Source organism: Coregonus lavaretus (assembly GCF_964263955.1).
Source record: "Coregonus lavaretus genome assembly, chromosome: 18".
Taxonomy (NCBI): Eukaryota; Metazoa; Chordata; class Actinopteri; order Salmoniformes; family Salmonidae; genus Coregonus; species Coregonus lavaretus.
This window is the reverse complement of record NC_140005.1, coordinates 15,090,435-15,117,274: the sequence shown is the minus strand read 5'-3', so window position 1 is coordinate 15,117,274 and position 26,840 is coordinate 15,090,435. Positions and strand designations below refer to the sequence as shown.

General features: G+C 42.1%; 1 protein-coding gene and 2 long non-coding RNA genes across 3 annotated transcripts in view; 1 reads left to right on the top strand and 2 right to left on the bottom strand.

Moving 5' to 3' along the window:
* Nucleotides 1-6,013: 6,013 nt before the first annotated feature.
* LOC311145889 lies at nucleotides 6,014-15,091 on the bottom strand. Its single transcript, XR_014614641.1, has 3 exons — nucleotides 14,923-15,091; nucleotides 6,961-7,137; nucleotides 6,014-6,858 (listed from the first exon to the last, which is right to left on the bottom strand). It is a non-coding gene; the product is annotated as an uncharacterized lncRNA (long non-coding RNA).
* On the top strand, nucleotides 14,246-19,195 carry LOC311145890. Its single transcript, XR_014614642.1, has 3 exons — nucleotides 14,246-14,306; nucleotides 18,178-18,312; nucleotides 19,118-19,195. It is a non-coding gene; the product is annotated as an uncharacterized lncRNA (long non-coding RNA).
* Nucleotides 17,088-26,840, bottom strand: part of LOC311145888 (frizzled-3-like) — a 36,032-nt gene continuing 26,279 nt past the window's right edge. The window contains exons 6-9 of the mRNA XM_084182248.1: nucleotides 19,095-19,243; nucleotides 18,449-18,560; nucleotides 18,155-18,342; nucleotides 17,088-17,838 (exon numbers count right to left, since the gene is read on the bottom strand). Coding sequence (XP_084038374.1) covers nucleotides 17,610-17,838; nucleotides 18,155-18,342; nucleotides 18,449-18,560; nucleotides 19,095-19,243 — 678 coding nt within the window. The 3' untranslated portion in view covers nucleotides 17,088-17,609. The remainder of the gene's footprint in view (nucleotides 17,839-18,154; nucleotides 18,343-18,448; nucleotides 18,561-19,094; nucleotides 19,244-26,840) is intronic.

The window sequence follows — 26,840 nt, the reverse complement described above, 5'->3', positions numbered from 1 at the left end:
TTGTTTAGTGCGCCCGTTTGTGTACGCCTGTGCGCGCTTTTCTCGCCTCCGGGCTGGTTTGTTGGATTATTTTGTGTGATCTACTAAAGTATTTTGTTGGACTTTACTTCTGCGTCCTGCACCTGATTCCACACCACACCTACCTACAGCAACTCTTGACAAGAACGAATAATGCAACAAATATTGTGGTTAAACTCAAATATACTAATTGACAAAAAAACTGTTTTTTTGACAAAATGTTTAAAAAAGGTCTAATCTTTGTAAATGATATCATCCGTAGGACTGGTGGAGTTATGTCGCATATGCAGCTAACACAAACATATGGAAATGTCTGCTCTACCCAAAATTACAACCAAATAATTGCAGCCTTACCGCAAAAATGGAAGAGGAAAGTGGAAGGAGGAGAAAGTAAGGAACTTGTCTGTCGGCCCTGCATTAAAGAACATAATTGGTTAAGGAAAACTGTGATAAATTAAAAAGTATACCAGTTTAATTTAAGGACCAAAGGATTGACAGCCGTCCCATATAGATTGCAAAATAGTTGGGAAGAGATTTTTGACGTACCAATCCCATGGCATAGTGTTTATGAACTGACACGCAAAACGACACCGGATTCAAAAATTTGAATCTTTCAATTTAAATTATTATATAAAATTCTTGCTACCAATAGAATGTTATTTATATGGGGGATACAATCTTCCCAGCTCTGCAGATTTTGCTGCGAAGAGACAGAATCAATAGATCATTTGTTTTGGTACTGTCCATTTGTAGCTTGTTTTTGGACACAGGTCCAGGAATGGCTAAAGGATTGCAATATTTACCTGGAGCTAACCCTGCAGATAGCACTACTGGGTGATCTGAAAAGTCATAGTCAATTGATCAATAACATAATAATAGTATTAGCAACATTTTTTATTTTCAATTCACAATCTGTAGAAACAATGAGAATAGAACGGTTCAGAACTTTTGAAAGACATCACAGTACAGTTGAAATATATATGGCAAATAGAAATCCTATATGGATGGTGTTAAAAGATAGATGGGAGGTGTTGAATGGAATTGAAGGATGGGACTAATAACAACTAACAACAAACAATAACAAGATAACTAATAATGTAGGCACGCTGTGTCCATAATAAGTGTATGGGTTGTAGGCTGGGAGCTTTTGTGAAGGAGCACAGTTAGAAAGATATGGCATATAGAAGCAAACCGGATGGACATCATGAAAATGATCGGAGAGGTTGAGAGTAGAAGAAGTTCAGGAGAAAGAACAAACAAAATGTAATTATTGTAAAATTGACTGTGTCCATAAAATGTAGATAGTGGGTATGGGCTGGAAGTAGAGGCCTAGGCGTTGTTGTTCACTAGTTTACTCCAAGTGGGGAAAGGGTGGCGGGTTGGAAAGTAATAAAGGGGAATATACACTGCTCAAAAAAATAAAGGGAACACTTAAACAACACAATGTAACTCCAAGTCAATCACACTTCTGTGAAATCAAACTGTCCACTTAGGAAGCAACACTGATTGACAATACATTTCACATGCTGTTGTGCAAATGGAATAGACAACAGGTGGAAATTATAGGCAATTAGCAAGACACCCCCAATAAAGGAGTGGTTCTGCAGGTGGTGACCACAGACCACTTCTCAGTTCCTATGCTTCCTGGCTGATGCTTTGGTCACTTTTGAATGCTGGCGGTGCTTTCACTCTAGTGGTAGCATGAGACGGAGTCTACAACCCACACAAGTGGCTCAGGTAGTGCAGCTCATCCAGGATGGCACATCAATGCGAGCTGTGGCAAGAAGGTTTGCTGTGTCTGTCAGCGTAGTGTCCAGAGCATGGAGGCGCTACCAGGAGAAAGGCCAGTACATCAGGAGACGTGGAGTAGGCCGTAGGAGGGCAACAACCCAGCAGCAGGACCGCTACCTCCACCTTTGTGCAAGGAGGAGCAGGAGGAGCACTGCCAGAGCCCTGCAAAATGACCTCCAGCAGGCCACAAATGTGCATGTGTCTGCTCAAACGGTCAGAAACAGACTCCATGAGGGTGGTATGAGGGCCCGACGTCCACAGGTGGGGGTTGTGCTTACAGCCCAACACCGTACAGGACGTTTGGCATTTGCCAGAGAACACCAAGATTGGCAAATTCGCCACTGGCGCCCTGTGCTCTTCACAGATGAAAGCAGGTTCACATTGAGCACATGTGACAGACGTGACAGAGTCTGGAGACGCCGTGGAGAACGTTCTGCTGCCTGCAACATCCTCCAGCATGACCGGTTTGGCGGTGGGTCAGTCATGGTGTGGGGTGCCATTTCTTTGGGGGGCCGCACAGCCCTCCATGTGCTCGCCAGAGGTAGCCTGACTGCCATTAGGTACCGAGATGAGATCCTCAGACCCCTTGTGTGAACATATGCTGGTGCGGTTGGCCCTGGGTTCCTCCTAATGCAAGACAATGCTAGACCTCATGTGGCTGGAGTGTGTCAGCAGTTCCTGCAAGAGGAAGGCATTGATGCTATGGACTGGCCCGCCCGTTCCCCAGACCTGAATCCAATTGAGCACATCTGGGACATCATGTCTCGCTCCATCCACCAACGCCACGTTGCACCACAGACTGTCCAGGAGTTGGCGGATGCTTTAGTCCAGGTCTGGGAGGAGATCCCTCAGGAGACCATCCGCCACCTCATCAGGAGCATGCCCAGGCGTTGTAGGGAGGTCATACAGGCACGTGAAGGCCACACACACTACTGAGCCTCATTTTAACTTGTTTTAAGGACATTACATCAAAGTTGGATCAGCCTGTAGTGTGGTTTTCCACTTTAATTTTGAGTGTGACTCCAAATCCAGACCTCCATGGGTTGATAAATTTGATTTCCATTGATCATTTGTGTGTGATTTTGTTGTCAGCACATTCAACTATGTAAAGAAAAAAGTATTTAATAAGAATATTTCATTCATTCAGATCTAGGATGTGTTATTTTAGTGTTCCCTTTATTTTTTTGAGCAGTGTATATATATTTTTTAAAGGATATGTATGTGTATGTGGGTGTGTATATGTACATGTGTATGTATGTGTGTATGTATGTGTGTATGTGTATGTGTATGTGTATATGTATATATATAGACTGAATCTGCAATAGGTAAGCAGCTTGGTTTGAAGAAATCAACTGTGGGAGCAATTATTAGGAAATGGAAGACATACAAGACCACTGATAATCTCCCTCGATCTGGGGCTCCACGCAAGATCTCACCCCGTGGGGTCAAAATGATCACAAGAACGGTGAGCAAAAATCCCAGAACCACACGGGGGGACCTAGTGAATGACCTGCAGAGAGCTGGGACCAAAGTAACAAAGCCTACCATCAGTAACACACTACGCCGCCAGGGACTCAAATCCTGCAGTGCCAGACGTGTCCCCCTGCTTAAGGCAGTACATGTCCAGGCCCGTCTGAAGTTTGCTAGAGTGCATTTGGATGATCCAGAAGAGGATTGGGAGAATGTCATATGGTCAGATGAAACCAAAATATAACTTTTTGGTAAAAACTCAACTCGACGTGTTTGGAGGACAAAGAATGATGAGTTGCATCCAAAGAACACCATACCTACTGTGAAGCATGGGGGTGGAAACATCATGCTTTGGGGCTGTTTTTCTGCAAAGGGACCAGGACGACTGATCCGTGTAAAGGAAAGAATGAATGGGGCCATGTATCGTGAGATTTTGAGTGAAAACCTCCTTCCATCAGCAAGGGCATTGAAGATGAAACGTGGCTGGGTCTTTCAGCATGACAATGATCCCAAACACACCGCCCGGGCAATGAAGGAGTGGCTTCGTAAGAAGCATTTCAAGGTCCTGGAGTGGCCTAGCCAGTCTCCAGATCTCAACCCCATAGAAAATCTTTGGAGGGAGTTGAAAGTCCATGTTGCCCAGTGACAGCCCCAAAACATCACTGCTCTAGAGGAGATCTGCATGGAGGAATGGGCCAAAATACCAGCAACAGTGTGTGAAAACCTTGTGAAGACTTACAGAAAACATTTGACCTGTGTCATTGCCAACAAAGGGTATATAACAAAGTATTGAGAAACTTTTGTTATTGACCAAATACTTATTTTCCACCATAATTTGCAAATAAATTCATTACAAATCCTACAATGTGAATTTCTGGATTTTTTTTCTCATTTTGTCTGTCATAGTTGACGTGTACCTATGATGAAAATTACAGGCCTCTCTCATCTTTTTAAGTGGGAGAACATGCACAATTGGTGGCTGACTAAATACTTTTTTTCCCCACTGTGTGTGTATGTATATATATATATATATATATATATATATATATATATATATATATATATATATATAAAACATGGGGGATTGGAAGTGATGCAGACAATTACATTGATGGAGGTTACAATCTATCTGCAATATTAAGCTTATCTACAAAAAAAAAAAAAAAAAAAGGTGAATATAGTGGAGAAACACAACTGATATGAATGTATAGGCCTCAATTCACACCAAAGCAAAGCTCTGTAATGTTGGAGATGATGGCTTAGGAGTAACCCAAAGTCATATAACTTAGACAGTCCCTGTGCCTAGATCTTTCCCTATATTGTTCCTGTTTCAGGCCTACTACTGATAAAGCAATTTACAATTTTGTGCAGTAGTATTTCCTGATTGCCAGAAACAGTGAACACATTTGCAACCTTTGCTCATCTTATGAAAACAATGTGTTGATATTCTATGAACAAAACACTTTATAGTGAATTTTTTATTAATTGATTAAAATTGTATTTAAAGTTTTGCAAAAGTGGGTCTAAGATATGCAATCCAGGTACAAAGGCAAGAACATGATCAGACATTCTGAAAATGTATTTAAGAATTTGACCATAGTTGTTTTGTTAAAGGGAAGTTTAATCACAGTTCCAAAAAATCCTTGTACGTGATTGGAAAAAAAACTGTAAAATACCTCACAGTACTAGAGATCCCTGGATATGATGTTGTGTTGTTCCACAGTGAGTGGAGATGGCAGATATATGGTACCTAGTCTCTGAGAAGTTCTGCACACAGCTCTTTTAGATCCACCACAGAGTCTGAGACCAGCTCAGCACCCACAGGAGGCAGAGGCTGGGGTCTAAAGAAGTTGAGAGCGAGGATTGACTTTTGGAGAGCAAGGAGCAAAGATAGATTTCATCCAAACAGTGAGTGTTACCGTATTCTGACTAACCCTGGAGCAGAATCTATATTCTTAGTATTGTCAGGTGCCCAGCACCCATTAGTTGAGAAACATGGACAGTCACATTGTTGTTTTGTTCCACAGTGAGTGGAGATGAGATATCTGAGCAGTCTCGGAGAAGCTCTGCATACGGCACCCTGACATCACTAGCAGCGTCTGAACACCGCTCTGCGTTTGGATCAAAGAGTTCTAGAACTGTCTCTCTGAGTTCTATAGCTGAGGCTGGGAGAAGTTCAGAGACCAAAGATCCAGGAGAAGCCCTGGAGAAGCCCAGGGTGCTGTAGAGTCTGATATCACACCAGACCCTGAGAAGTGCTCCATCTACATCTCACACTTTCAACAGAAAACTCCTCCTGCTATACCTCCTGACATTATTTTTATGGGGGTAAGAAATATCTCGTGACCAGGACAGAACACAAATACTGATTCCATTCAGCTATGAGGCTTAGTCAGATCTTAGCAAATTCTGAAAATAGTTGAAATGTTGACTTTTGAATAATAAGGGGGATTAAATCTACTTAGTCTGACAATTACTCTTAAATCAAATTAGTTTAACTTTGTTGCTAAGTTTTCCACAACAATCAATGAAATGCAATGTTTTTGTACAATTCAAATATCATAGATGGATGACTCAAGGAACCTTTGCTTCAGGAGGTTGTGACTATGAATATATTGATCGGTGTATTAATGGAAGTCTTTGACTTGATGGCTTTGGTGTAGCCTAGCCTCTATGTAAGGCAGATTTCACTGTTTCACTATCTTATAAATCAAACTGAAAATCAAAAACTAGGTCAAGAGTTTTACACTTTCGTGGAAATCTTTTATTTTACATCTAGTCTTTATACATAGTATCTAAATTAAACACATAGGTCTGTCGGTTTATCCAAACACACATTCACTATCATTAACTAAATCTAGTTAATCTGTTAAATCATTTCAAACAACATCACAGTAATGACAAGCCAGACGAGAAGCATTGAACAACATTTAAAATCATTCGAAAGGACCATGCTGACATTTGTCCCATGCATAAAAAGCATTTTGACAGGAGTCAAGACAGCACATAACAAGGCAGGATTTTAATACTGTAACTAGAGCTTGAATTTTAAACATAGATGACTAACTTTAACCACACTGCAGAGTATTGTGATGTGTTTTTCCACAGTTCAGTGCCGTTTTGTGTGAGGAAGATGTCACCCTCTAGGCCACATAAAATATGAGATCAAAGATCATGGGGAAGTCCAAATCATTGACTTTCCAACAAAACATACCAACATAAGTGTCAACAAGTCAGTCTAGAAACACAGGAAGACACGTCTTATGTGCCGATTATTGAAGAAAGTAATATTAGTAAATGCTTATACGTTTACTAATTTGATAAATTCCCTGGATGAGTTGAACCTCTACTATCAACAACCTCAACTTGTATAGATTGTGCATTTGGCCCCAGCTTCTTCCTGCAGTCCTCCAGCTGTACTCTAACTCTCTTGAGAGGCAGCAGTGTCCTCTGAGCTCCACTGTTACAGCCAGGACTCAGTGATTTCCTGCAGTCTTTCAGCAGTACTGTCACCCTCTTGAGGGGCGAAATGGGATCAGGTTGATGGGGAAGAGACAGGCTGGGACTGTCCTCACAATCCTAAAATAAAAGACAACATAAACAGGCATTGTAGGTGGTGTCGAATGGAATAATATACGTTGATGTACTACATCATTTTGTAATGTACGCTTACTACGCTACCTCCTCGAGTTTCATAGACTCTGCATTTGGCCCCAGCAGATTAATGCAGTCTTCCAGCAGCAGTGCAAGAGGAGGCAATGTGCACTGAGCTCCACTGTTACAGTCAGGACCCAGTGTGACTGTAGGTTCGGGATCAGGTTGGTAGGGAAGAGACAGGCTGGCACTGTCCTCACAATCCTAGAATAACAGATATTATGTAGGTGTGTCAAATTCAATATCTGTATACAAACAAACAGTAGATTTCTGAAAAGGTGTAGAAAGTGGGATGTTATTGAATTGCAGTGGCATTTGGGCATGGCATTTTGGAAAAATTTACTTAATTTTTCTGGACTTTATGGCAGGTTAATGACTTTAAATCATTTTTACCTTTATGATAACATTGTGCCACCAGCAAGGTAGTAACACCAATAATACATTTTAGGTAAATTAAAAAACAAATGTAATGGGGACCAGAGATGCTCAAATCTAAGGTAATTAACCCTATAAAGATCCTTAACTAAAGTGATATGATTAATAACATTGCTCACAATGTAATTTTATTTCATTTAAATTGAGTAACACCAAGTGACACTGGTTTTAGACACCAAATTGTCAATGGAATTATCACGTCTATATTTTTTGTGGACCCCTCCCCCAATAGAGGGAATACTCAGGATCCTTCTTTGTAATGAGCGATTTTCAAGGCAGAAATACCAATGACATAAAACTCTGGGACATATTATATTTTGTAAAAAATATATAGGTATTTGGAATAGATTTGTTTATATTGATTTAAACACGTGTTTACTTTCTAGCATTCAAAATAATTAACATATCCCTAAATCATGTCACTATTGGGACAAGCCAATTGTACCCTTTGTGCAATGCATGAACATAAAGTGTTGCAGTATAAATGACTTGCATTATGTTTATCATTGATAAACAGTTAAATATAAACAAACATTTGATGTGTAACTGTTAGTGGTTGCAAAGACCAGGGATGCAAATGCCACTGCAATTCAAGAACAACCCAAGTCTTTTATCTTTGGGAAATGAGACACACATGAAGAGGATGTTAGCTAGCAACCCAACAAGGTCTTCGCATTGGTGAAAAGTAGCTATTATATTCCTGCAATAGAGTGCACTAGCTAGCTATCTTTTCTTTATAGGCTGTTGGAGGAAGCCTCCCAGGACAAGCCTTGCTTGGTAACATTCCTGTAATGTCAACCAGCAAGCTACAATTAGGCCTATGTTTAGGCAGGGCAAACACGGTGTAAACTGGTACATCATCTAAATAAATAAATCACAGCATGTTTTTGGACTTTTCCAGCTGTTTTTACCTGATTAAGTACAATACCATTGGACATTAATGTTGAAAGTTTAATTTATATTCCTAAAATCTAATTGAAAAGGATGCTGTCGCTGCTGCCTGTTGACAAGACAATGATAAATAGCCCAATGTCAAAACACAGTTTTAAAGTGTCCAAATCAATAACCAATTTGCACAAACAGTTTGATATTGAAAACAAACATTAAATGTACTATCTATACATACATGTGCAACAGTAATCATATTACTTTTATTTTTTTTACGATAACCTTAAACTGCACACACACCAAAACAGAAAGAGAAACAACACTTTTGTAAATCAGTCCTATCGATTATCACGTTCACGTTGAAATCAATTGCGCGAGAGGGGTGAGGTTGCACGTCCTGTTAAAACTAACACAGCTCAAAAACCACACGGAATCTGGGAATAATGTGTACATCACTGATTAGAGGACAATTTGTAGAAGACAGCTAGCTACATTTTGAGGGTCGCATCAAGTGGGTCGCCAACGCGGTAAGTGTAACGCAACACTTTTTTCTTAATCACTTCCATCACTGAAATCAATAGAACAGGGGGCAAACGTTTGGCACTGTTTAAACCAGGGGTGTCAAACTCATTTTAGCTCAGGGGCCACATGGAGGAAAATCTATTCCCAAGTGGGCCGGACCGGAAAAATCATGGTATATATAACTTAAAAACAACAACTTCAGATTGTTTTCTTTGTTTTAATACGATCAACATACAACATAAAGCTGGAGCCTGAGGACAGTGTGTCCAAAATAGTACAAGCACAACATCACTATTAATCATAAAACACGTCAAGTTGATTTGAAAATTCTAAAGAAAAAGAACACACAAACACACAATGCCTCAGTGATTAACAGAACTGTTTCACAGATCACAGAACTATATCAGGGTGTCATTTCTCAGGCAGAAATGTAGATAAAAATAATGAAATCCTGTTCCCCAAACAAGTGCAAGAACCACAGAGTCAAGAATAGGTTAAATATACAAATAAAATAAAAACAATTAAAAACAATAGCACATCAACATAAAAACATATAAACATAAAGCTGGAGCCTGAGGACAGTGTCCAAAAGCACAACATCACTATTAATCATAAAACACATCAAGTTATTTGAAAGTTCTGAGGACAAAGAACACACAAACACACAATGCCTCAGTGATTCACAGAAGTATATCACAGATCACAGAACTATATCAGGGTGTCATTTCTCAGGCAGAAATGTAGATAAAAATAATGAAATCCTGTTCCCCAAACAAGTGCAAGAACCACAGAGTCAAGAATAGGTTAAATATACAAATACAATAAAAACAATTAAAAACAATAGCACATCAACATAAAAACATATAAACATAAATCTGAAAGCGTTGCTCAAACTCCCGTAACAGTCCCGTTATTTTATCTTTGAACCGCTTCATGTCTGCCACATGTTGGGTCGCGCACACATTTTTCAGACAGGGGAAGTGAGCTGCATCACCACCGGCAAGTTGCGTCTCCCACAATGACAGCTTCAACTTGAAAGAACGTATGCTGTCAAAATACTGCGTGACAACTTTGTTGCGCCCTTGCAGCTGTTTGTTCAAGTTATTCAGGTGCTCTGTAACATCCACCATAAATGCAAGGTCCTGCATCCATTCTGCGGAATGAAATTCTAACACTGGTTTGCCCTTTTCTTCCATGAACTGTTCAATTTCTTCTCGTAAATCAAAGAAACGCCTCAGCACAGCACCTCGGCTTAACCATCTTACCTCAGTGTGGTATGGCAGGCCATAGATGTGGTCTTTCTCTCTGAGAAGAGAGATCGGATGAAATTAACAGTTTGGATGACCACCTTCATGACGTTATCCATCTTTAATGACTTGCAACACAAAGCCTCCTGGTGCAAAATACAGTGAAAAGTCAAAAAATCACGTCCTCCATTTGCAGATTGCACTTTCTCTCTGAACTTTGTCACAACGCCTGCATTTTTCCCAAACATTGAGGGCGCACCATCTGTAGCCAGGCTGACAGCGCGGGACCAGTCCACTCCGACCCTGTCCAGCGCGCCGACGAGTGCGGTAAAAATATCAGCTGCTGTCGTTGTATCTGTCATCGGCACCAACTCCACGAACTCCTCGGTGACGGTCAATGTGTCATCAACTCCACGGATGAAAATGGCCAGTTGTGCAACATCTGTAATGTCCGTGCTTTCATCAATTACAACCGAAAACGCAATAAATGACTTTACTTTTTGCTTCAACTGGCTGTCCAAATCCACTGAAAGATCGGAAATCCGGTCTGCAACTGTGTTTCTTGTCAGGCTGATATTTGCAAAAGCCTGCCGCTTTTCAGGGCACACAATCTCCGCTGCCTTCATCATGCATGTTTTTATAAATTCACCCTCACTAAATGGTTTTGAAGCCACTGCGATTTCATTAGCAATGAGGTAGCTAGCTTTCACTGCAGCGTCACTGATGTCTCGGCTGTGAGTAAACACAGACTGCTGTTTCTTCAGACCCGCCAACAGTTCATTCACCTTCTCTCATCTCCGCTGTCCTTGAAAGTTGTCATATTTGTCGGCATGAAGACTCACATAGTGGCGACGAAGGTTATATTCTTTCAGCACTGTAACATGCTCTGAACACACCAAACATACAGCTTTCCCATTCAATTCCGTGAATAAATAGGATGACCATTTTTCTTGGAACACTCTGCGTCCACTTTTCTCTTTTTTGACAGAGACATATTGGGGCAATGAGGGTGCCAAAGCACATAATGTTAAAAGTAGAAGCCGTAATAAATATTGCGGGCAAAACAAAGTAGTTCATTGGCTGCACGTGCTTGACCTACTTGCTCTGCCCCGGTATAAACAGTTTGCTTGCTTAACACAATTGCTATTGCGCCATCCAGTGGACGCAATTTGAACAGCAGTTTATTTTTATTGAAAAATTGCAGCGCATTTTTATACTTTACAAAAAGTATAAAATCCGCGGGCCGCATCAGGCCCGCAAACGGGTTTAATCCGGGCCGCGAGATGATAAAAAAAAAAAAAAAAAAGACAAAGAAAGTATAAAAATGCACTGCAATTTTTCAATAAAAATAAACTACTGTTCCAATTGCGTCCACTGGATGGCGCAATAGAAATTGTGTTAAGCAAGCAAACTGTTTATACCGGGGCAGAGCAAGTAGGTCAAGCACGTGCAGCCAATGAACTACTTTGTTTTGCCCGCAATATTTATTACGGCTTCTACTTTTAACATTATGTGCTTTGGCACCCTCATTGCCCCAATATGTCTCTGTCAAAAAAGAGAAAAGTGGACGCAGAGTGCAGAGTGTTCCAAGAAAAATGGTCATCCTATTTATTCACGGAATTGAATGGGAAAGCTGTATGTTTGGTGTGTTCAGAGCATGTTGCAGTGCTGAAAGAATATAACCTTCGTCGCCTCTATGTGAGTCTTCATGCCGACAAATATGACAACTTTCAAGGACAGCGGAGATGAGAGAAGGTGAATGAACTGTTGGCGGGTCTGAAGAAACAGCAGTCTGTGTTTACTCACAGCCGAGACATCAGTGACACTCTGTAGTGTGGTCCTCTGTAGCTCAGCTGGTAGAGCACGGCGCTTGTAACGCCAAGGTAGTGGGTTCGATCCCCGGGACCACCCATACACAAAAATGTATGCACGCATGACTGTAAGTCGCTTTGGATAAAAGCGTCTGCTAAATGGCATATTATATTATATATATATTATATATTATATTATATTATACACTGCAGTGAAAGCTAGCTACCTCATTGCTAATGAAATCGCAGTGGCTTCAAAACCATTTAGTGAGGGTGAATTTGTAAAAACATGCATGATGAAGGCAGCGGAGATTGTGTGCCCTGAAAAGCGGCAGGCTTTTGCAAATATCAGCCTGACAAGAAACACAGTTGCAGACCGGATTTCCGATCTTTCAGTGGATTTGGACAGCCAGTTGAAGCAAAAAGTAAAGTCATTTATTGCGTTTTCGGTTGCAATTGATGAAAGCACGGACATTACAGATGTTGCACAACTGGCCATTTTCATCCGTGGAGTTGATGACACATTGACCGTCACCGAGGAGTTCGTGGAGTTGGTGCCGATGACAGATACAACGACAGCAGCTGATATTTTTACCGCACTCGTCGGCGCGCTGGACAGGGTCGGAGTGGACTGGTCCCGCGCTGTCAGCCTGGCTACAGATGGTGCGCCCTCAATGTTTGGGAAAAAAGCAGGCGTTGTGACAAAGTTCAGAGAGAAAGTGCAATCTGCAAATGGAGGACGTGATTTTTTGACTTTTCACTGTATTTTGCACCAGGAGGCTTTGTGTTGCAAGTCATTAAAGATGGATAACGTCATGAAGGTGGTCATCCAAACTGTTAATTTCATCCGATCTCTCTTCTCAGAGAGAAAGACCACATCTATGGCCTGCCATACCACACTGAGGTAAGATGGTTAAGCCGAGGTGCTGTGCTGAGGCGTTTCTTTGATTTACGAGAAGAAATTGAACAGTTCATGGAAGAAAAGGGCAAACCAGTGTTAGAATTTCATTCCGCAGAATGGATGCAGGACCTTGCATTTATGGTGGATGTTACAGAGCACCTGAATAACTTGAACAAACAGCTGCAAGGGCGCAACAAAGTTGTCACGCAGTATTTTGACAGCATACGTTCTTTCAAGTTGAAGCTGTCATTGTGGGAGACGCAACTTGCCGGTGGTGATGCAGCTCACTTCCCCTGTCTGAAAAATGTGTGCGCGACCCAACATGTGGCAGACATGAAGCGGTTCAAAGATAAAATAACGGGACTGTTACGGGAGTTTGAGCAACGCTTTCAGATTTATGTTTATATGTTTTTATGTTGATGTGCTATTGTTTTTAATTGTTTTTATTTTATTTGTATATTTAACCTATTCTTGACTCTGTGGTTCTTGCACTTGTTTGGGGAACAGGATTTCATTATTTTTATCTAAATTTCTGCCTGAGAAATGACACCCTGATATAGTTCTGTGATCTGTGATATACTTCTGTGAATCACTGAGGCATTGTGTGTTTGTGTGTTCTTTGTCCTCAGAACTTTCAAATAACTTGATGTGTTTTATGATTAATAGTGATGTTGTGCTTTTGGACACTGTCCTCAGGCTCCAGCTTTATGTTTATATGTTTTTATGTTGATGTGCTATTGTTTTTAATTGTTTTTATTTTATTTGTATATTTAACCTATTCTTGACTCTGTGGTTCTTGCACTTGTTTGGGGAACAGGATTTCATTATTTTTATCTACATTTCTGCCTGAGAAATGACACCCTGATATAGTTCTGTGATCTGTGAAACAGTTCTGTTAATCACTGAGGCATTGTGTGTTTGTGTGTTCTTTTTCTTTAGAATTTTCAAATCAACTTGACGTGTTTTATGATTAATAGTGATGTTGTGCTTGTACTATTTTGGACACACTGTCCTCAGGCTCCAGCTTTATGTTGTATGTTGATCGTATTAAAACAAAGAAAACAATCTGAAGTTGTTGTTTTTAAGTTATATATATATACCATGATTTTTCCGGTCCGGCCCACTTGGGAATAGATTTTCCTCCATGTGGCCCCTGAGCTAAAATGAGTTTGACACCACTGGTCTAGCCCATTCATAGACGTTAACTTCTTTAGCACCTATTGATGATAGTATCTTCTGGTCGGGGGGAGTTTTGTTAAGATCCTCTGACGCTCGTCTGAACGTTAAAACAACCCTTGCTTTACGGTTTTGGAAACATAAGGAACTCTTTCGTATCAGCAAGAAACAATAATAAATAAAAATAAGGTTAAATTACTACACACCTTTATAGGGTTAATGTTCTAACACGGCCATATCTCATCACTTGTTTACGGAAGACATAGGTGGCCACCTGTGCTAATTACCTATCTAGCGTTCTCCGAACACCTGTGTGTAAGCATAACTAGGGAGGAAGTGTAGTTTGTCAACTGGAGGCACATTCAGCTTGTGGATCTGTGAAAAACTGCTACAGTAAGTGTATATTTTTTATTCGAAATATGATTTCTCGCTGATATGAAAGATAAGGGGCAAATTGGCATATGTTTCGAAAACCGGTTTGAAAGCAATGATTGACGTTTCTAAACTTTAAAACACAGCTTCTGAAATGTAGTTAATATGGAGCCAACCATGGGCGAATGTAACCACTGAAAACCCTATGTATTGAGAAGGGTTTTCGAGAACCGTGACCCCCCAGTGCTTATGACAAAATCAACAGTACAAAACCGAAGATATTGATCTCTTTTAATCTCTTTATTTTGTCGTCGTGTTGACTATAAACTTTAAATGGTACCATCACCAATCTGAGGTAAAACGGATGTGTAATTCGGCTAATTCCTCCCCAATTCGATGTGGTCAAAACGTCAGTTTGTGTAATGTAACACTGTCCACATCATGGAAAGTAGCGTAATATGCATTAGATGGCAAAATGATTCAATATCTTAATTTAGGATGATAGTAAATGAAGCAAACTTCGATTTTTTTCAACTATCACACATTTCTCACTAGTTGAACCATTTGGACAAAATGCTCGTAAACACAATTTGACTAGAGCGTCCATAGGGTCTGTGCAAATATGCTGTTTGCTTACCATGTTATTGAATTGGCTGTATCCTTTTTTTGTAGGGTCGTTTCACGTTTGCAGCTACAGTAGTTATGTTCTTATTAAGTGCGAAATGCTAGGCAAATTAAAGTTTGGAACCTCTTTGACTAGGCCACGAAATGAAAAGCATTCTCCGCATGCTCAGAAACCTTGTTTCTTTCTGTGGATAATCGTGTCGGTTGGCATGGCTTGTGATGCATTACCGCCACCTACTGGACTGGAGTGTGGATGTTGTTGTTTTTTAGACAACCTGACATCCTGTAGCCTTCATTTGTTTCTTGTTGATATATTAAATCCAAATAAATCAAAAGTTGCTTGGGTATAGAGCCCAAAATATCTTGACTTCACGGTCCAATATTTTTCAGAGTGAGAAATAGCGATGGCCCAGCAGTGTTGTATAGATATCCACACCAAGATTAATCAACACACACCCCAACATCCCAAACACATTTCATACAAAAAACTTTATTTGAATTCTTGCATAACTCTAAAACTCAACTTGACATCTACACACATTCGGACAGAGCTAGCCATAGAGTTAAAGTGCTCAACCATTTTTTATTTTATTTTAGGAAAGCTGTGATCTATACAGAGAGAGCAGAGATAGACTTAGAGCAAGAGGAGTAGGTCCAACAAGTTGGCCTTCATCCCGTGTTGGAAATCCTGGTCTTGGAATCAGGGTTGGGGTCAATTCCATTTCAATTCAGGAAGTACACAGAAATTCCAATTCTCTTCCATTATTTTCAATGAGGAAAATTTGGAATTGGAATTTGGTTTACTTTCTGAATTGACTGGAATTGAAAAGGAATTGACCCCAACCCTGCATGGAATGCTGCAGGTTTTTGAATTTAACTTACTTGCTTTGGACATGTAGGTGAAAAGTAGCCAATCATTGATGTTGATCAATTAACATTCTGTGAGGTGTGCCTGGTTGGAACTAACCCCTGAAATACCTGGACACTTGAGGACCAGGGTTTAGGTTATGATTGTGGGTAAAGGGCAACTCCTACTGCGACAGCAGGCAGGAGAGCTTTGGAGACTGAAGGTGAATGAATGAGAGTGAGGAGGCAACTGGGAGAAGCACAGTCAGTCACACAAGCAGGCACGGAACAAGGGTATTTGGGTGTTTGACATGCAAAAATATGCTACTTTGCTCAGTAACACACTACAGAAAGACAGACAGGCAGACACATACAGACAGACAGAAGAACATGTTGCATCTTGAAGTGCCCAGTGGTCACGTCCTTGAGGTGCAACTCAGTGTGGTGAAGCACCATGGGTAAAGTGTTAGGCATCAGGTGGAAAAACACCAAAGGAGAACTCAGGAGATTGACAGTGTCCTGACACACACAGGCATATACACACACACACACAGATAGGCGCAGCAGTGTATTATAAATACACACAATAGCAGCAGTCTGAGGTGACTGAGGAGAGGCAGGCGTGGTTTAAGGTACCTCTGGACTGATGAGGTAGGCTGGGTTTAGTGTACATTGGAGTGTGTGTGTGTAGGTTTGCGTGTGTGTTTGTTCACGGGTAGGGGTGAGGTAGGCTGAGAGCAGTAAATGAAGCACTACTCCTCCCTCCATCTGTCCTTCCTTTTCTATCCTTCCCTCCCTTTCTGAATCCCAAATCGATCCCTAGCAACTATTCCCTACGCACTCATTTTTTACATTTACATTTTAGTCATTTAGCAAACGCTCTTATCCAGAGCGACTTACAGTTAGTGAGTGCATACATTATTATAATTTTTTTCCCCGTGGGAATCAAACCCACAACCCTGGCGTTGCAAACGCCCTGCTCTACCAACTGAGCTACATCCCTGCCGGCCATTCCCTCCCCTACCCTGGACGATGCTGGGCCAATTGTGTGCCGCCCCATGGGTCTCCCGGTCGCGGCCGGCTACGACGGAGCCTGGATTCGAACCAGGATCTCTAGTGGCACAGCTAGAACTGTGATGCAGTGCCTTAGACCACTGCGCCACTGCTGTGCCCTGAAGCAATATGGCCAAACAAATGTTTTTCTTCACCTATCGTATCAGAAGGCAAGGTGAAGGAATTACCTTATTATTGAACCCTATTCAATCCTTTCTGATCTACAGGAATGCATAGGAAGTTGGGCCTAAGGGTTGATCTCAAGCAACTCTTTCTCTCCTAACTTCTATAGTTTCTCTCCACCAGGTGGGAGTATAGTGCTGTTTAATGTACCGCACTACATGTACACACATGCACATCTTTTCAGCAGTATTCACAGCCAATCTTCAGAGTATAAAAAATTATAATAGTCTTGTTTCACAGCCACAGCACAAGAGCACCGTAACACACACACACAGAGTAGACTTTATCAGCTCATCTCTGGGTCTCTTGGTGTGTATCAGAGTACACATAGAACCCCCCTCATTCATAGTGGGCTGGCTTTTTGTCCATGTAGCCATTCCCTCCATTGGGAGCCCAGTCCAAGGCCAACTGACTGATTGAGGGTTAGCATCTCGCTAGTTAGCAACCTCTGTGAAAGGCTGTCCAGGAGAGATCCATTTGTCAGTCAAACTGAAAGCCCCACTCCGTCTCTCACACCCTCCTGCTGAATGGGAGGGACCTGTGTGTCTGTCAAAGGTGGGGAGCGGGACAACTGACAACTTCTTGTTCAGCAGTGATGACATAATTTCCTGTTCCTAGTCAGGCGCTGGCTCCATTGTCGCCATCATTAGCGATGTGGCCGAAGCTTGTCCCGTGGGTGATAAGGGTAGGTGGGGCCACGGAGAGATCACACTGGCTGCTGTGCCGTGATTGGGCATCCAGTCGGTAGAGGCTGCTGTGAGTGGACAGCGGGTGGTTGAGGCAGGGCGTGCTGACGTGGGGGGCTAGAGTGTGCTCCTCGCCGCCTCGGTAACTACAGGGGGTGTAGCTGGTGGTAGGGGAAAGAGAGGGGGAGGAGACGTTAGTTCAGTAGTTCACAACTTTATGTACAACCCACACCAACAGGTATGCCAGCTGTACTCTCTAATCTACAGCCAGGTGATTTTATCTCAGTTATAGAACTGTTAATAACAGATAGATTAGTAGCCGTCTAAAGACAAGGATCTCTTGAAGTGCCAGGCTTTAGGAAGCCTGAATCCAGATTCATCATGTATTAATCTTTGACCAAAAAAACGGCTCATATACAGTGGCATCCATAGCCAACCCTCTCTCCCTCCTTTCCTCCTTCTCTCTTACTCTCCTACCGTCCGTCTCGGGAGCGATGCAGGCTGCCATGGTAACTGGTTTTGCTGTGCACGCTGCCAGCCTTGCTGCGGGTGGAGGAGACGTGGCCCAGTGAGTGGATTGGTCTGCGGTCATCAGGGGCGTGTCTAGGGTCGTCAGGCTCGTCAAGAATGGCCAGGTGAGTGGAGGATGCGTGGGTGGAGGTGCCCTGGGGGGAGGGGGATTAGGAATGAAAAACAATTAGTGATATTATATTACATTATTAATTATGGTTAGGATCATGTTTGGTGACAAGGTCATGGTGCCAGTCTTACCTGGGTGGAGGTTCCCCGTGATTTCCTGATGATGGGGATGTGGGGGTCCCTCAGTAGAGACTGGGCAAAGTCTGGCTCCTGGAGCACCTGTCTGCTCTCATTCACCCCACTACTGCAGAGGGGGGAGGGAGGAGTGCAGGGAGAGAGGAGGAGGCGGGTGAGAGGGGTGAAGGGGGAGGGGAGGGAGAGGGGCATGGGAGGACAGGAAATGAGTGGAGGGAGAAGAGCAAGCCAAAAGAAGAGGGATTGGGGAGAGAAGGGAAAGAAAGGGAGTGATGCAGGGAGAGAGGGAAGGCAGAAGGGTGGGAGAGTTGGAGAGATGGAGGGGGAGGGAGGAGAGAGGAATGGAGTGAGCGGAGGAGGAGGGTGTTATTGAGGGTGGGAGAACAGGCACAGAAAATAACCTAATCACCATGGAGACCGGGTTATGGGAAGTGTGTGTGTGTCAGGAGGGAGGGAGTGACGAGGCTTTTAGTGACATTTTCACGTTGGTCAAATTACTCATTTGAATATTTTCTGCAATTTATCAAGCTAGCGAGTGGTTCTACATTACTAAGTAGTCAAATTACCAGCTTGAAATGAGAAATACACAAACATTAAAATACACATACACCCTCTCGCTTTCTTTCTCTCTCTCTCAGCTTACTCTTTGTGTCTGCGTCTGTGTAGGAAGCTGGCCCATTCGAAGCAGGTCTTCTTGCTGCCCACCCAGAAAACAGAGGGAATCCCCACCACCAGCATCATCAGGTACTTAATGAGGAACAGGGCCAGGTCTGGACGACTGGTCTGCTCAACCTACACAGAGAGAGAGGGGGTTGGGGGAGTGAGTGAGTCGAGAAACATCTGCTATTTCATCAGAAACACTGGCAGATCAAAACAACCATTCAACCTAACACACAGCGAAAGAGAGGACAGAGAGGAGAGTGTGATGGTGTGCGTCCTCATACTGCACAGCTCACTGCCCACAGACAGTCCTCCCTTCTGCTCTACTCCACATGCCAGCACAGTGACTGTGTGTGTGTCTGAGACCGCGAGAAAGGCTAGCTACCTGTAGTCTAAAACAGGGCTCTCCAACCCTGTTCCTGAAGAGCTACCGTCATGTAGGTTTTCATTCCAACCCTAATCTAGCACACCTGATTCTAATAATTAGCTGGTTGATAAACTGAACCAGGTTAGTTACAACTGGGGTTGGAGCGAAAACCTACAGGAGGTTGTTTCTCCAGGAACAGGGTTGGAGAGCCCTGGTCTAAAAACACAACTTTTTCTTGTGATCACAAATAACATCACTGACTAAAATGTGCCACTTACACACAGACACAAACACACACACACAGACAACACACACACATATGGACCTCAAGGAGAGCGATCAGATGACATGGAGTAAAATGTGAATTCCAAAGTGACTATGGGATACAGAGAGGGTCACTGCACGGGGAGGACACACACGTCAGAGAAACCTGAGCACTAGCACCTGCTCGTACCACATATTCCACATACACACCAGCACATTCACACTCATCACTGCTCATATTCCTTTAATTAATTCAACTTTATACTATGAGAGAGAGCGAAAGAGAGAGAGACAGAGAGGTAGATGTGTGTGTTCTATTGCAGCTGTAATGTTCACCAGTGGAGGGGAGAACAGCTCATAATAATGGCTGGAACAGAGTAAATGGAATGGCATCAAACACATGGACACCATGTGTTTGATGTATTTGATACCATTCCGCTCCAGCCATTACCATGAGCCCATCCTCCCCAATGAAGGTGCCACCAACCTCCTGTTATGTCCATCTTTCTCAACTTTCCTAATAACTTACTTTCTCTCTATTGCAGTGGCAGACACATCCACTTTTAATTGATATATTGGCTGGGAAGATGAAAAGCTTTCGCCACCTGGTTATCTGTGTGTGGTGTGTGGTTGGTGTGTGTGTGGGGCATGGACTCTACAAGGTGTCGAAAGCGTTCCACAGGGATGCTAGCCCATGTTGACTCCAATGATTCCCACAGTTGTGTCAAGTTGGCTGGATGTCCTTGGGTGGTGGACCATTCTTGATACACACGGGAAACTGTTGAGCATGAAAAACCCAGCAGCGTTGCAGTTCTTGACACAAACCTGTGCGCCTGACACTGTTCAAAGGCACTTAAATATTTTGTCTTGTCCATTCACCCTCTGAATGGCACACATACACTATCCATGTCTCAATTGTCTCAAGGCTTAAAAATCCTTCTTTAACCTGTCTCCTCCCCTTCATCTACACTGATTGTAGTGGATTTAACAAGTGACATCAATAAGGGATCATAGCTTTCACCTGGATTCACCTGGTCAGTGTATGTCATGGAAAGAGCAGGTGTTCTTAATGTTTTGAACACTCAGTGTATAATATATTTAACTGCCTTAATGTTGCTGGACCCCAGGAAGAGTAGCTGCTGCCTAATGGGGATCGTTAATAAATACAGATACAAATAAAACTAAATATATACAATAGCAATACAATGAATTGTTTTCTCTACTCTGCATTAGTTTAAGTGCAGGGGACTTTTTTTGTAGAACGACGGGTCCAGTACGAAAAAATATGAAAATGTATGCACTCACTGTTAGTCGCTCTGGATAAGAGCGTCTGCTAAATGACTAACATGCTGACTACACCAGCCACCCGTGTGCGCCATCGCGCGCATGTTGATTTTGTATACCCACACCAGACGTGATCATGACACGCAGGTTAAAATATCAAAACCAACTGTGAACCAACTATATTAATTTGGGGGCATGTCAAAACACACATGAAACATAATAATAATAATATGCCATTTAGCAGACGCTTTTATCCAAAGCGACTTACAGTCATGCGTGCATACATATATATATTTTTTTTTTTGTGTATGGGTGGTCCCGGTGATCGAACCCACTACCTTGCCGTTACAAGCGCCGTGCTCTACCAGCTGAGCTACAGAGGACCACAGGGTTCATGGACATTTAGCTATCTTGCTATTGCTATCTAATTTGTCCTGGGAGATGACATTTTATTTCAAAAGAACAGGATTTTAAGTTGTATTATGTTACTAGTCTGTGCTTAGTAGCCTATGGCTATGCTGCTGCAAGTGCTCACGTGCAGAATGGATTAGCGGCTGTAATATTCTCCAAAAATTGATATTTTGAAATGGAGCCCATGCCTTAATTTTAGGAGTTGTTTGGCAAATGTATGTGTTTTAGAAACCTTAGAACCTGCTCTTTCTGATTTGGTTATGAAATCAAAACATCTTTATCTGCATGAAGGATGATTTGAAAAAGTTGCTTTTGGTTAAACTCTGTAACCTTCTTGTCAATTACCCACGCTGCGCTGCAGTCTATTCATTTACAAGGCAATTGAGAATATTGTCACCCATCAAACTATGGTCAATTTAATATTGTCTTAAGGCTACATCTATTAGATGTGTGAAATTAGTTTTGATATAGTTTAGGTGTAGTTTCGATGGGCCAACTGTCAGGTGAAAGAAGGGCAGGGGAGAAAAAATTAGAACACAAACTCTGTTTGTGATATTGCAATTCTAACAATGACAGTGTGTTCAATAGACTTATTTAAACTCTTAAGGATCGGACCCTTTTTTTCAATTTTCACCTAAAATGACATACCCAAATCTAACTGCCTGTAGCTCAGGACCTGAAGCAAGGATATGCATATTCTTGATACCATTTGAAAGGAAACACTTTGAAGTTTGTGGAAATGTGAAATTAATGTAGGAGAATATAACACCTTAGATCTGGTAAAAGATAATACAAACAAAAAAACATGCGTTTTCTTTTTGTTTTGTTCCATCATCTTTGAAATGCAAGAGAAAGGCCACAATATAATATTGCAGTTTAGGCCCAATTCTGATTTTGGCCACTAGATGGCAGCAGTGTGTGCAAAGTTTCAGATTGATCCAGTGAAGCGTTGCAATACTGGACTATTTTGTATCAAGTATGCCCAAATGTGCGGAATTGGTCAATTTATACATTTTCAAGTACATAACTATAGAGAACATACAAAAATGATATGGTAATACAACATGTAAGTTTACACACTCCCAGGATAGACATACATGATGAATCATTAGCTTATACACTTTCACACATCTAGATGGCCTGGCAGGGTGGGTGTGGAGCCAGAGACAGCAGGGGTTCAAACTGTAGAACCCAGTTCCTACATTTGAATATAAAAATTGATTTTATCAAACAAAACTATGCTATATTTTATCTCTGGGACCCTTAGGATGACAAATCAGAGCAAGATTGCTGAATCTAAGTACATTATTTACCTTCAGAGGTGAATGTATCAAACCAGATGCCATTATACGTTTTTTGTTGTTGTGCACTCTCCTCAAACAATAGCATGGTATTTTTTCACTGTAATAGCTACTGTAAATTGGACAGTGCAGTTAGATTAAAAATAATTTAAGCTTTCTGCCCATATAAGACATGTCTATGTCCTGGAAAGTTTGCTGTTACTTACAACAGTCATGCTATTCACATTAGCGCACGTTAGCTCAACCGTCCCGTATACGGGACACCGATCCCGTAGAGGTTAAGTGTTGAGGTGGAGCAACTGAAATGGAAAATTCCCTGGGTCTGTGACACCCGCCGTTTGGTGCAACACAGACCCAGTGGCGAGCATGGTGAAACTGAGAAGACATTGTCTGTCCTTTTGAGTTTTGAAGCAGAGTCTTTACCTAATAAAGTCATGTTAGGATATGTCAGTTATCCAGTGAGAACTTTTGGGCCGAACCCACTAAGGTGTTTCAGATGCCAAGCTTGCACATACAAAATGTGCTAACACCATGATCCCGAAGAAAGTATGAGACTTTGGTCCTTTTTCAACTTAACCAGTCAGATGAAATGGATACAATTTTTATGTCTCTGTGTGCAGTTTAAGGGAAGTTCAAGGTAGTTTCGCGAGCCATTGCTAACTTGCGTTAGCACAATGACTGGAAGTCTATGGGAACAGCTAGCATGGGCGGGGGCGTTGCTGCTAAATGATTACAGCGGAAACATACACAGTATACTGAGAGGTCATCAAGTGGTTGGGTTCAATTCCAACTTGCAGGATGAATAACTACCTGTGGATGGTCAGTAGGTACTTGCATCCATTTCTGTCTATGAATTTGAAAGTAGTTATATTTATCAAGCCCCATCCCTGAGCTATTTACCATAACAAGTGGTGGGGTGACCACTCTGTTGTTTTTCTAATACTAGATTGCCCCTTTAAGACGACACAAACTACTGGAAATGAAATAAAATGTTTTAGAAACCCGCATAACTCAGTCTCTTAAAGCTTTGCTCATTTCTTTTAGACAGGACTTTTACAATGCATGTTGAAACGACTTGCAAATATTCTCCAATTGTTTGTGACAAATTCAATATATTTTTCCATAACTATGTGTTTGTATGTGTTACACCATCATAAGTAACACATATGCTCCTGACTGCATGTGCTGCCATAGAAATAGAACGGGGAAGGGGGAAAGGGGATACCTAGTCAGTTGCACACCTGAATGCATTCAACGGAAATGTGTCTTCCACATTTAACCCAACCTCTCAATCAGAGAGGTGCGGAGCGCCCGGTGAGCAGTTGTTGTTGGGGGTTAACGGCCTTGCTCAAGGGCAGAACGACAGATCTTTCCACCTTGCCGGCTCGGGGATTCGAACCAGCGACCTTTCGGTTACTGGCCCAACACTCTTAACCGCTAGGCAAGTCAATGATGGCATAATGGGTAGACTGGCAGCCATTGCGAGTGTACCCATAGGAGCAAAGCTAGGTTCAAAATATACAGGTTAAGACAAGAGGATTCTAATGTTCCATAAGTCAGGGATCATCAACTAGATTCAGCCGCGGGACGTTATTTTCTTGAGCGGATGGTGGGGGGGCCAAACGTATAATAATTTCAAACTTTGCTTACATTTGTATACAATCATGTGTCTCTCTATTATGTCTGGGAATACTTGGGAACAGATTTACAAATTGTAAATAATTTGGAGCTGATTTGCTGGTGTTTTTACAGTATTTTATGTCCAACCCATTTATTATTTTTTCTCAGAAAACTTGAGGGGCCAAATAAAACCACAATTTGGCCCGCGGGCAGCCAGTTGGGGAACCCTGCCATAACTCTTTGCGCCTCTATTCAACAAGGGACCAGCTTCCGCATTCGGAATGACTGGGAGTGAATGGTAGCAGTACAGAAAGTTTGGCATCAAAGTGAAAAACAAACACAATTGTACTGAATTTCAGCTAACTACTCAGCGAACACATATTATAACTGTCATTCTATTCATTTAGAATTAAAAAAATAATAATCTACAGCCACTTTATTACTGGATTTCCCGACCGCTGGTCAATTTTTCAAAGCTAATCCTGTAGAATCCAGCAACAGCGCTGGTCCCATGAATTTGTTTAATTTCGAACGCTTCCGCATGGAATTACAGTGAGGAAAAAAAGTATTTGATCCCCTGCTGATTTTGTACGTTTGCCCACTGACAAAGAAATAATCAGTCTATAATTTTAATGGTAGGTTTATTTAAACAGTGAGAGACAGAATAACAACAAAAAAATCCAGAAAAACGCATGTCAAAAATGTTATAAATTGATTTGCATTTTAATGAGGGAAATAAGTATTTGACCCCTCTGCAAAACATGACTTAGTACTTGGTGGCAAAACCCTTGTTGGCAATCACAGAGGTCAGACGTTTCTTGTAGTTGGCCACCAGGTTTGCACACATCTCAGGAGGGATTTGTCCCACTCCTCTTTGCAGATCTTCTCCAAGTCATTAAGGTTTCGAGGCTGACGTTTGGCAATCTCGAACCTTCAGCTCCCTCCACAGATTTTCTATGGGATTACGGTCTGGAGACTGGCTAGGCCACTCCAGGACCTTAATGTGCTTCTTCTTGAGCCACTCCTTTGTTGCCTTGGCTGTGTGTTTTGGGTCATTGTCATGCTGGAATACTCATCCACGACCCATTTTCAATGCCCTGGCTGAGGGAAGGAGGTTCTCACCCAAGATTTGACGGTACATGGCCCCGTCCATCGTCCCTTTGATGCGTGAAGTTGTCCTTTCCCCTTAGCAGAAAAACACCCCCAAAGCATAATGTTTCCACCTCCATGTTTGACAGTGGGGATGGTGTTCTTGGGGTCATAGGCAGCATTCCTCCTCCTCCAAACACAGCGAGTTGAGTTGATGCCAAAGAGCTCCATTTTGGTCTCATCTGACTACAACACTTTCACCCAGTTCTCCTCTGAATCATTCAGATGTTCATTGGCAAACTTCAGACGGGCATGTATATGTGCTTTCTTGAGCAGTGGGACCTTGCGGGCACTGCAGGATTTCAGTCCTTCACGGCGTAGTGTGTTACCAATTGTTTTCTTGGTGACTATGGTCCCAGCTGCCTTGAGATCATTGACAAGATCCTCCCGTGTACTTCTGGGCTGATTCCTCACCGTTCTCATGATCATTGCAACTCCACGAGGTGAGATCTTGCATGGAGCCCCAGGCCGAGGGAGATTGACAGTTATTTTGTGTTTCTTCCTTTTGCGAATAATCGCACCAACTGTTGTCACCTTCTCACCAAGCTGCTTGGAGATGGTCTTGTAGCCCATTCCAGCCTTGTGTAGGTCTACAATCTTGTCCCTGACATCCTTGGATAGCTCTTTGGTCTTGGCCATGGTGGAGAGTTTGGAATCTGATTGATTGATTGCTTCTGTGGATAGGTGTCTTTTATACAGGTAACAAACTGAGATTAGGAGCACTCCCTTTAAGAGTGTGCTCCTAATCTCAGCTCGTTACCTGTATAAAAGACACCTGGGAGCCAGAAATCTTTCTGATTGAGAGGGGGTCAAATACTTATTTCCCGCATTAAAATGCAAATCAATTTATAACATTTTTGACATGTGTTTTTCTGGATTTTTTTGTTGTTATTTTGTCTCTCACTGTTCAAATAAACCTACCATTAAAAGTATAGATGAATCATTTCTTTGTCAGTGGGCAAACGTACAAAATCAGCAGGGGATCAAATACTTTTTTCCCTCACTGTATTACGTTGTCTTGACCTTCCCATTTTCAACCTAGGAGCCAAGCACAAAGTAAAAGCAGGAAGTACATTCTCAATTTTTCCCCTAACCCATCTGTCTATCTCCTCATTTGAATTCCATGCTGTCACAGTCACTAGCCCATTTAAGCTTAATATCCTTGTCATCTATCGCCCTCCAGGTTCCCTTGGAGAGTTCATCAATGAGCTTGACGCCTTGATAAGTTCCTTTCCTGAGGATGGCTCACCCCTCACAGTTTTGGGGGATTTCAACCTCCCTACGTCTACATTTGACTCATTTCTCTCTGCCTCCTTCTTTCCACTCCTCTCCT